This window comes from Vipera berus (genome assembly GCF_964194415.1).
Source record: "Vipera berus genome assembly, chromosome: 2".
In the NCBI taxonomy this organism is placed as follows: domain Eukaryota; kingdom Metazoa; phylum Chordata; class Lepidosauria; order Squamata; family Viperidae; genus Vipera; species Vipera berus.
This window is the reverse complement of record NC_138203.1, coordinates 35,627,417-35,639,283: the sequence shown is the minus strand read 5'-3', so window position 1 is coordinate 35,639,283 and position 11,867 is coordinate 35,627,417. Positions and strand designations below refer to the sequence as shown.

The 11,867-nt window shown below is 35.3% G+C and overlaps 2 protein-coding genes across 7 annotated transcripts in view; one reads left to right on the top strand and one right to left on the bottom strand.

Annotated features, from left to right (window-relative positions):
* Positions 1-601: 601 nt before the first annotated feature.
* Positions 602-4,461, bottom strand: AK6 (adenylate kinase 6). The gene is made up of 5 exons (XM_081315562.1): positions 4,275-4,461; positions 3,461-3,553; positions 2,891-2,949; positions 2,654-2,799; positions 602-2,515 (listed from the first exon to the last, which is right to left on the bottom strand). The coding sequence occupies exons 1-5, from the start codon at positions 4,300-4,302 to the stop codon at positions 2,326-2,328; spliced, it is 516 nt and encodes a 171-aa protein (XP_081171688.1). The 5' UTR covers positions 4,303-4,461; the 3' UTR covers positions 602-2,325.
* RAD17 (RAD17 checkpoint clamp loader component) overlaps positions 4,343-11,867 on the top strand; it is a 28,776-nt gene continuing 21,251 nt past the window's right edge. The window contains exons 1-5 of one of the 6 annotated variants that reach the window (XM_081315557.1): positions 4,343-4,459; positions 6,256-6,367; positions 6,439-6,540; positions 8,121-8,366; positions 11,386-11,469. In XM_081315557.1, the coding sequence (XP_081171683.1) occupies positions 6,496-6,540; positions 8,121-8,366; positions 11,386-11,469 (375 nt within the window). In that variant the 5' untranslated portion in view covers positions 4,343-4,459; positions 6,256-6,367; positions 6,439-6,495. Of the gene's footprint in view, positions 4,648-4,678; positions 4,859-4,926; positions 5,110-6,255; positions 6,541-8,120; positions 8,367-11,385; positions 11,470-11,867 lie in introns of those variants that run through there. The other 5 variants (XM_081315558.1, XM_081315561.1, XM_081315556.1 and 2 more) reach the window with 5 other exon arrangements.

Here is an 11,867-nt window from a genome sequence, read left to right as displayed (position 1 = left end):
ACCGGTCGATTTAGCTCACTGACTGACTTGAGACATTTTTTTCCTATTCTATTCACAAATGCTCCGGACTTTTCCTACAAACCCTGCACCGAGTTATTGTATTTTCCGTTATATGGCTTATGTTTTAAAATAAGTTTCCAGAAAAGAATTCATGGCTTTCTTTTCTGATGGGGTGGGGAAAAGCAACATCTTTACAAGATTACCACTAGGGAGAAGAAAAAAGATAACAAAAGCTATAAACTGAATTCTAGACTTAATTATGTAATAGGATATCTGAAATTTCATATAAGCTAGGCTACTGAAATCTTACATGACCTTTCTTTTAAACAACGAATATATTGGTACTAGAAATAATACAGGTTCAGGCAGATGTCTGTGAAATAATGGTTTTGTAATTGAGCCGTTATAAATTGTTTATTTTTTGTATTATATAAGCCACTGATTCAAAATGATTGCATTGAGATGGAAATAATTTTAAATGTTTGCCTTTAGTATCATTTATTTTCAAAAAGCATTTAAACCTTTAATTACATACAGAAAAATGTAATATGAAAGAATTTAAGAATTATTTTGAAAATAAAGTATGACAATACAGTACCAAACAAAATGCATGATCCAAATTGTTGGCTGCTCAAAACATTTGATAAATACTGTCATTTTTGTAATCAAAGACAAGATTCCAAGGATCAGTACTTTATATACAGAAGGTAAATTAAATCTTGCAATTAGCCAAGCATCTGCTTTTCAAATAGTGTGAACATAACACCTAACTGAAGTAACTATTTTCAATCAGTTCACTTGTAATCTAAAAATGTAACTTTTTCTGAGAACTTTAGTTTCAGACAAATGAAGTACAGTAATACTCTAGGCAGAGTGAGTAAAAATTATGCTTATGAGACTTTTTGGAAAATATCTTTCTCAGAGTTCTCATTTAGTGACCACAATTGGGATCAGCAACTCAGTCATTAAGGGAAGCAGTCAAAAGTGAAACTACTATGCTTATAATCTTACTTCAGCTTTGGTTTGCTTTATAGACCTGTGAAGGTCATAAGTATGAGAACTGGTTATGGTTACTTTTTCATCGCCATCATAATCTGCAGTAGCTAAATGACCACTACCTGTATTACTACCACTATAGGAGTGCAGTAAAGTAGTATCATTGACCCACTTTACAAATAGAGAAGGAAGTATGTGTTGCCCTATTTTAAATCTCATGATTCAGTTTAAGGGGGATTTGTAACCATTTTCAGAATATAACCCAAACAGAAAACAGAAGGCAATTCTGCTTTTAATTAAGTCATTTCATTAACAGTACAAGAGGCAGAAGAGTCTATATGCTCAAAGCTCTTCCTACACAATGAAACTCTGCTTTGGATCTTGCAGGTATTAAAGGTTGTGGGAAAAGAGAAGATAATCTAAATACAGTCTTCTGCTCATTCTCTGGATGGAATACGACATATGGCTAGGACTAAAATCTTAAGTTATCAATCCATTTAGTATCAAATTTGGGAGTCCTAAGAAAAATGCACTTTATATACCTTATATAGGCATTTTTGACATGTCAAAATGCTCTTTCTCACCATGTTCTTGTCTTTTCACTATAACTTCACTTTTTACTAAATTATTCAGTATTTAGAAAAAAATAGGATAATGAATTCTGGTAATATTTATTATGATCCAGACTAGGACAGAGAACAGAAAAACATGATACAAGCAATAGCATCACACACTTTTTGGATCACTGTAGTTATGGAACACATATAAACTATTTGTTTCAAAAATCTTGCAAAATGCCATCAGCATTTATCCAAAGATGAGTTCATGAATCTGGGTTGAGGATGTCTTCTAAACGTAACAAGAAATAAGCTTAGCAAAGTAGTTTACTAAACAGCAACAAATCAACAAAAACATAGACATGGATACAAGTTTGCTTACTATTTACACCATGTTAATAAATTAATAACTAAAATTATGTTCATATATTAAATTGCATGGTCCCATGTTTAGAAATGAATCTTAGAAGATCCACTGCATTAATAAAACTGTACAGGAATAAGATTTTGGTAGCAATATTATCTAGGGAAATATTATTTTTTATCTTTACAAATATTTTTATTTTTGGGTATTGGATACCCAATTTTTCAGTTTTTTAAATTCTTAACCCTTTAATGTCTGATACCTGCTTTCATAGTCTAAATAAAGAACACAGCATAAAATAGAAAATTCAGTGGCCTCCTTGTTAATTTTTATCCTGAATGAAGCAACTATTGTTTCTTCAATGAAGGAAAACACAACTTCTATTTATCACTATATTTTTTTCAAAAATTAGTTGTTGTCTTTTATCCACTGTTCAATCCACTGTATAATTTGATCTAAATTCCGTTCCATATCTTCTGGAGTATTACTAGACAACTGATGTACAATTTCTTCTTTATAGGATGACATGGCCTCTTCATAAATTGTCTGAAAGATTTCGCACTGAATATTGTCTTGAAGCTTTTTTCCTTTGTAACCTCTAGAAAAATATAAAAACAACATCTAGCATTTAATTTTTTTAGGTAAAAATACTGAAGTTTGATATTATGCATTAATAAGATTTGCTTTAAGCTGAAACTTACCGGTAACTATATTTAGTTTTGTGTCACTGACTTACCTGTTTTCTAATCTATCATACAAAAAAGAATTTTCAGTGCGAAGCACAAATACTATGTTAAACCAGCGTTCAGGAAAGAAGTCACAGCTGTGATAATCAACTATGACACCTCCATCCTGCATCTTATCTTCCATTTCATCAATAACCTATATAGAAAATAATGGAAAGAAAACTAAACAGTGGATTCTTAGTTACAAAAAAGTGAATAATTAAATACATATTTCAGTTTAAACTCACTCTGTCTTCATCTAATATTGGGCATTCATATTCTTCATCAAAGCCTTCATATAGTTCCCCTGAATAATTAAAAAAATGGGAACTCGTTATTAATTTATATTTATATATTTAGACAACTTATTCTTAGAAATCTTCAATGTATTTTATGCTGTTAGTATGTTCTAGATGAGTGTTTTTCAAACTTGCCAACTTCATGAAGTATGTACTTCAACTCCCAGAATTCCCCAGCCACAATCAAATCCTTTTCATTACAGTAGTCACTATTTAAACAATGAATCTCATTCACTGCTCTCGATAGCATCCACTTGGTTTTTGGGAAAAGAATTAACAATCATTTCTTCAGCTTGATTTTTTGCCACTGATTTTACAGTTGATTTTCATTTTTGTTTTTTTTAATCTAATTTGTTGTACAGGATTCCACTTTAGAGATACTTTTGGAATGTCTATATTAAAATATATAAATTACAGATATAATTAGTATTAAATTAGATATATTTATCCATGTACGTCAGAAAAGTTGGGAGATAAATGTTAATAAAATGGTAGATACTGTAAAAATTTAAAAATTACCTTCTTTAGCCATATCCCCCACATTAATGTATGTAAAATCTGTTCTCAGAGCTATCTCTTTGCCTAGTGTTGTTTTCCCAACACCAGGCGTCCCTACAAAAAAGCAAGGCATAAAGAAACAATCAGGATAGTACTGTTAATATATAATAAGCTTCCATTGCAAAATCGATCTGAAAGACTAAACAAGATATTTACTGCAACGAGTGCTTCTTAGTCTCTAAAAATATGATCAGTCCTAGCATATACATACGTACATACATACATACACACACATACATACATAGATGCACACAAACACATACACAAGCATATCTGAGAACAAGGGCTTATACAAGACCCATTGGTTAGTCCTGGCCTTCACATGCAAGAGGTGCTAATGTTTATGGAGTAACACCACCACTTCCAACTGAAAGTAGGTAATCGCACTTTCGAATGCTTCTATATATTAAATTTAATGCAAATAAAAAAGCAACACGAAAGGGTTATTTTTACCTGCTGTTCTTGAGAGGGAAAGAGCGATGCATTCAAAACATTGGGGAAGCCTGAAAGCAAAATTAGCTAAAAGCAACCAGCATAGCGCAAAGCAAATGAGGCTAACTTTTGCTATCCCATCATCGATTTTGATCGCGGCAACATCGGGATCTGTGTTATTATTACCCTTGCGTGAGACTGAATCGGAGATTTGTTTACGCTCCCTATTAGTTTCCTTCTTTTGGGAAGGTGCGACTGCGCTCGATCTAAAGCTGTACTAATCCGAACACCTCCCGCTTCTTCTCCTATTTACAGACCCTTTCGCTGTTTTTTTAACTTTTACCTGTGAGTAAAATGTTAGGCCTCTTCATAGCCGCTCTATTGCTCCTACAGCCACTTCTTCTGTTGCCATCAAGAAGCCACGTGCAGCAGTTCACGGGGACCTGAACCGTCCTACTCGGATGGCAGCGGACTAAGACGTCAGCCGGGCCCTCCTTCCTCTCTGCGGTCCAACGATAAGTGGAAAAGGTAAGGCCTTGCAGGGTTTTATTTTTTTTTTCATCCGAAAGCTTTCTCGGTCATATTTACTCCTTCTCGCGGGCCTGACGAAAAGCGGGAGCGGGGACAAAGTAGAAGCCGTATTAGGCGCTCGGCGAACAGCTAAGCGCCGAAGAGCATGAAAGGCCCCTGTCGGAATGGAGCTGGCCTGAGAGAGGGTAGGGAGAAAGAGGGGAGTGTGAAGGACTGGGTGTGGTTTTGGGTGACGGAAATAAGTGGGCTGAAGCCTGACAGAACTAAATGGTGCCCGTGCATTATAGCTGGATGGAGCTTCTCTCTTAGGGACGAGGCCGGGCTTCGTGGCTGAGCGCAGTCGGGAAGAGTTCTTTCAAAAGTGCATGGCGGCTGATGTCTTCTTCCACCTTGGAGGTGTCCCTCATAGATAAACAAAACCTCCCACCTCGACCCCCACTTTGCTGGATTTGCTTATAGTATTTATTTAATTTATATAGCTGTCCATCCCACATAAGTGACTGTTACTTATAACAGTCTTTTTCATAGAATGGGAGGGGAGAGTTGTCTAGAGAAGCGCACACATACTAGTCCTCTAAGGGCAGCCATTGAATCTTGAAGACCTCAAAAAGTACCCTGTCAATATTTGGAGGCCATTGGTTTAATCAGTATGTGTCGTGTGACCTGTATTTGATTTTTGTTCCTTTGAATGCTTCTTTAATTGCATAAATGTTTCATGATTCTTCATTTACCTGATTCCCAAAGATATAACCAGTTTTCAAACTTGTCAGCTTTTAAGATGTGTGGACCAACTCCCAGATTTCTGGCTGGGGAATTCTGGGAGTTGGAAGTCAGCACATCTTAAAATTGAAAAATTTGGAAAAAAATGCTATAACTCTTCAATATAATCCACTGTGTTCCACATAATCCACACTACGTGCTGTTTGTCAGGGAAGGTGTTTTGTCACCTTCATATCAGAGGTGTATATGAACATAGAAATAGGAACACCTACCTCAGGTGAACTGTACAATTACCTGTATACTATACTATTCATTATAAGTTTTACTTAGGTGTACAAATATGTAATGATGACACTGAGAAGTAATGAAGTTTTGGCTGTTCTCTTTTTGAATTATTAGTATTTTCTTTTTAACAGTAAACCCAGTAGCCAGTTTTGCAGATACGTTGTTAGTCTACTTTTGAATTTTTCTTAAAAGCTTGGCGTTTACAATTTGATCAAGTAGGGTACAATGACGTATCCTGATTAGGAACATGTTTAGATTAGAATTCCCTTGGCTGATTAGCTTCAAAACAAAAATAGCTTAATGTACAGATAGTCCTTGTTTATCAACTACCTCAGAGAGCAACCATTCACAGAGTGGAGATAAGTAGCTTTGTAACTAGTAAGTAGTGACTTTGTAACTAGTTCTTCACAGGTCTGCAAAGCAAAGAAACTGAAATAAGATTGTAAACACAGTTGCGGTTTCACTTAGCAACCACTTCCCTTAACTGAGTTGCTGGTCCAATTGTCACTAAAGTATATTCAGAATTACAGTGGAGATTATAGATATACAGTAAAGCTATGCAATTCCAATTGGCTTGTTGCATGGTAATTCCATATGTATAAATTATTGTACATACCAAGACATTCGCTCTTTGTGAAAAAATAAATAAGCAGGTTATCCCATGCATGTGTTATAGTATTATAATGTTATATACATTATTCTATTTCTGGACTAAACGGATGTTGCTATAATTGACAATTTTAGAACTACAGTATGTTTGTTGGACAGAAATGTATTCTCTTCAACAGAGGGCAGCACTTCAGGGACTTTGGAGGTGGTGCATTCCTGTTCTGTAGCCAAAAAGAAAAAAAATAACATCTGAAAGAGAAAAAAGAAGCTATACAAATGAGAAAAGCAGATGTAAGTCCTCTCTCAGTAACTATCTGCGGGCCTGCAGACTTTGTTAATATAAAAGTTTCTTTATCTTTTAGGTACTTTATTTTTAAAGGCATTTAATCATATACTTTGAATGGAAACTGCAAAGGCTGATGATGTCAAAAAAATCTTCAAAAAGAAAGACAGGTCCAACTAAAGTAAGTGATTTATTTATTTTCTTAAATTATTATTTATTGTATCATGTGTTAAATTCAGGCTGATGCAGGCATATCAAAACCCTTGCAGCCAAATGAAGTATTTTGAAGTCATTATAACTTTAAACTTTTAATTAAAAGACTAGATTATGTAATACTGAGTGTGGGGAAAAAAACCCTGCCTGCCCATTCCATTCATAACTCAAGAATTCGTAGGAGTGAATCTCTTGCCTTGAACACGATTCACTTCCAGCTTTCGCCCACACGTTTACTTAATTTAGCTGGTTAAGTGAACATTTCAGGGTGGTCAAGGTCAGGGAGTCCTAGTGATGGAAGAGGTCACCCGCTTCAGACCACCCAATCCTCCCCCCACTGAGATACCTCATGGTCCCTCCCTGGGGGTCCCACAATTGCTCCCCTTCCCAATCATGCCACACCGGGTCACTTACCTTATGAAGAGCTGTCTCCTCTCCAGCCTGTTTCTCTGTTCCCAGCAAGAACAGAGGGAGGCTTCTGGGGGCCCACAGCGGACCTCCGGAAGCACATGGCTGCTGCCCACTGCCTCTGTTCTGGGCCTTGGAGGTCTAGAGGCGGCCTCGGAGGCCCAGAACGGATCTCTGGAAGGACGCAGTCGCCACCCATGGCCTCAATTCTGGGCCTCAAAAGTCTGGAGGAGGCTTCCAAGTCCAGAACGGACCTCCAGAGGCCAGCAAAAGCTTCCCCTGGATTCCTTTCCAGGTGGCAGCAGCCCAGAAAAGGCCTCTGATGTCTGGATCAGGCCTCAGGAGGCCCATGGAAGCCTTCCTCAAATTCCGTTCCATTCTCTGTTGCAGAGAAGAGAGGCTAAATGTACTGTGAGATCACACAAGATGAGTAGCGTGAGATCTCGCGCCACTGATCTCACATGATCTTGCATTACTGAAGGCCTCAATTCTCTGTAAATGCCCAAAGGCCTGGAGCAGCCAAGAAAACAGTCTTCCCAAGGTGAATATCCACAGGCCTAGGGCCTAAAGAGACCTGAGGGGAGGGAGGGAGGAAATAGCCAGGGTGAATGTTGCAGTGCCACTGTAGTTGTTTGTAAGGATGAATGACTGTTGTGGTGTGACAACATTCGTAATTTTGGGACTTTTTCGTAAACACTAAGTGGTGCTTATCACATAACTTCGAACATTCACTAAGGGAACGCTGTTAACTCAGGGATTACCTGTACACAATCTAGTCTTTTAACCTGTGAATTTTTGTTTGTTTGTTAATTTGAATTTGGCTTCTTTAAAAATTGCACTAATTTTTTTAGACTAAACAGAATTAAAATGTAAGAACTATTAAAGATAAGCAAAATATTAATAAATGTTTGGAAGTGGTTTATGTGCGTTTAAATTGTTTTATGTTCAGTAAATGATTGCGCACATATTACATATTGTAGGGTAGTTTATTTCATGTTCATTTTCCTAACTACTAACTACTACTGTATATAAAGGGAATAATAAAATGGTTTAAGAATTGGTGTAAGAAAAACTGGTTTAAGAATTTTAAGAATTGATAATGTTTATGTTGCAATAATTTCTACATATTTATATTATCAGGAAATTGATTGGGTGGAACCATCTTTTATTGATTTTTATGAGACTGCAAAACTATCATCTAGTATTCTCCATAAAAAATCACTCACAGATATTGACAATTATCACGAGAGCAAAGAACATTTTCCTCTGCCTGAAAATTACAAGTGTGGTAGAAAAATAAGAAAACCAGATGAGAAATATAAACTCTTCAAACAAAATCACATCCAAATTGAACCATGGGTAGATAAATACAAACCAAAAACTCAGGTACAGTTTTATACAATTTAATGTATAATGTATATTAGTAGTAGTACTAGTATTTGATTAATATATACATATTAGTATATATTTAATATAAGTAATCGTTTTGCTTGTTATAATATGTCTAAAGAAATAGACAAAGTACTAAAATTTATAAAAATGTCACGTTTTGATTATAAGTGTTCAGTGAAACTGTAATGGACCATTTGTAGGAAGAAAGATGTGTTATTCCCAGTTGTCTGTTAAATTAGAAGGTGCGTGATTGATTATATACCATCAAGTTACATTTTACTCCAAGTAATCACATAGATTTTCTGATGACAATCTTATCTCTAACACATACTTTGAGGTCTTCCAGCAGTGCCCTCATTAGCACCATAATTGAGTCCATCCACCATACTGATTGTCTTTCCTTTCCTTTCCTTTCCTTTCCTTTCCTTTCCTTTCCTTTCCTTTCCTTTCCTTTCCTTTCCTTTCCTTTCCTTTCCTTTCCTTTCCTTTCCTTTCCTTTCCTTTCCTTTCCTTTCCTCTGCCCATTTCTCCCTTCTCCTGTTTCCCCCTTTCCCAGCATTAGAACCCTGATTTGTTCAAGCCATTGGTTTCTTTTCTTGGCTGTCCATAGTATTTTCTGGCGTTTTCTCCAACATCAGAGTTCAAAGACAAAAGTTTAGCTTTCATTTATATAGTGTCACAGAGAATATCATGGCTTGTATGATTCTAATTTTTGTAGAGATATAAACAGCATTTGAATATCTTCTTCATAGCTGGTCTACTAAGTACTAGTCTGTAGCATACGTCTTATTAATATAATATTCTATTAGTTTTCTATTTTTACAATTTATAAGTGCTTAGTGAACAATGTGTTGTCTGGGTCCATTTGCTTACACAATAGTACATATTAAATTCCTAATCTCTAATCCATTTTCCCATATTTAAAAATATTCTATATCTTCCCGTACTGAGCAAATACAATTCTTAGTGTTATTAAGACATGCAACATTAAATATTCACTTTCTTTTATCACCTGATCAAACATTATCTAATCTTTATAAAACATATATTTTAACATCTTTCTCATATTCCAGTTGAATTTACAATTGAGGCCATCACAATAAATCAATACCATGATCTTCCAATCTTGTTTCAGTTTTAATTTCCCTTAAATATTCAAAATACCTTTATAGGTTACAATTTTCTCAAAATTGGTTAAGTTTGGGTGAACAGAAGCTTCCATTGTTAAAAGCCACCCTGGCATTTTCATATAGATTTTAGCTTTTATTTCCCATACTAAAAATAGTATATTTCTAATTTTGAAAGTATATATCCATTTCATTCTTCCAAAAACATAAAAACATGCTATCCTCATTATGCATCATATCCTTCTAAGTATAGTAATCTTGGATGTCTAAAGGTTATCTATTCTTTTAGCCATAATTAATCACATCCTTGGTAGTATAAGACCCCCATCCAGTGAGCCAAATCCTCTATTTTCTTTAGTCTAATTCTGGCTTTCTTCCTTTGCCAAGTGGGTTTCCAAGTCAGTGTAATTAAGTCACTGAAGATTTTTTTCACTATATTTCACTATATTTTTTTCACTATATTTTTTTCCTATTTGAAATAGGAAAAGCAGTTTTGGTAAGATATTTTTAAAGGGAAGTTCAACCCATTTATATTCATTGAACAGCTCCCAACTTTTCTTCTCCATCAGTTTCTCCTTCTGTTTCTTGGTTTCTCAAGTTTCTATGTTTCCACTAACAGCTCTGTGAATTCTGTAAGATCATCTTCCTTGTCTTCAGATGTATTCTGAAATCTCAAGAGATGGGATGTCTTTTCCATTTCCGGCACTGGAAATAGTTTGAGCCATACTTCTTGACTGCTTGTTGCTTTATTGATCTTAAAAGGCAGAAGCTACTCACCACTTTGATATTTTCATTGTCAATTCTAAGGCTAATTACTGTACCTTTGTTTTTTGATATACATATAGTGTAGATATAGTAGGGACGCGGTGGCTCAGTGGGTTAGGACGCTGAGCTTGTCGATCAGAAGGTCGGCAGTTTGGCAGGTCGAATCCCAAGTGCCGCGTAGCAGAGTGAGCGCCTGTTACTCGTCCCAGCTTCTGCCAACCTAGCAGTTCGAAAGCACGTAAAAATGCAAGTAGAAAAATAGGGACCACTACGGTGGGAAGGTAACAGCGTTCCGTGCGCCTTTGGCATCTAGTCATGCTGGCCACATGACCACGGAGACGTCCTTGGACAAGCGCTGGCTCTTCGGCTTTGAAACGGAGATGAGCACCGGCCCCTAGAGTCAGAAACGACTAGCACGCATGTGCGGGGGAACCTTTACCTTTACCTTAGTGTAGATATAGATATAATTTTATTAAAAGATTTATAACAAAAATAAAAAATTAATAGAAACTAAGTCAGAGTAAGGAAATGAAGAAAAAAGCTAGAAGTGCAAGGCAGAAAGAAAAAAAATAGAAAAGAAAGAATACAAAAAAGTGGCTTTCTTCTTTACAGCAGTTATAAATACAATTATAAATGTATTTCTTTCTCTAAAGTTACACACTGGTTGTTCTCCTTGTAATTAGTTTAGCCTTATATTTAATTTTAGTCTCATTTCTTTCATTGTGTCCTACTTTAGTATTAAGGCTTGCAGAGCATTTGCATTTTCTGCTGTATGGGTAGTATCATCATAGCACAGGTTGTTTATGTTTCTTGCTCCAACTTTAAAACCATTCTCCTCATCTTCCATTCCAGTTTCACTTAATATGTATTCAGCATATAGGCAGAATAAGGGGAGAATATTCATTTCAACATTCGTACGTTATTGTTTTACAAATGATCAAAATTATATCATTTATATATCATTTTGTAAGTGAAGTAAATTATCACAGAGATTGGATTCTTCCCTAATATTTTAATTTGTTTACATCTGGTATATATGCTAAGAGAATTACAGTATAGGTAATAACAATTTAACATTTTGCTACATAAATATATCTTATATGCATATTTTTGTTTGTTAGAGTGACCTTGTCATACACAAGAAAAAAATTGAAGAAGTTGAAAGATGGTTAAAAGGTCACATATTTCAAAATCAGCCAAGACAGGTAATATTATGAACCTAAGATTTTACCTGCCAGTTTGCTCATTTTGAAGCTTTTATTTAACTTCAATCACTAGTTTTAGTTTTGTTTTACCAATTTTATTTTGCTGAATAATTAATGAAGTAAAATTAGAATATTATCAAAATCTTGTGTAATATAATTTTAGAGCAATATTTATTTACTAGAATAAAATAAACCTATTTGTGGAGATAAAGAGAAAGCAAGTTCCAATTGATTTGTATAAAGATTGCCTTGAGAGAAATTATTCAGTTTGTGTTTCTTTTTTCTGAATACCCTGAAGTTTTATGTCACTGAGTAAGCAAGTTTCCATTAAGGAATATCTGCTTCCATTTAGAGAACACTTGACACATAGTGGGCCATCTGGAATGCAGTCCTAACAA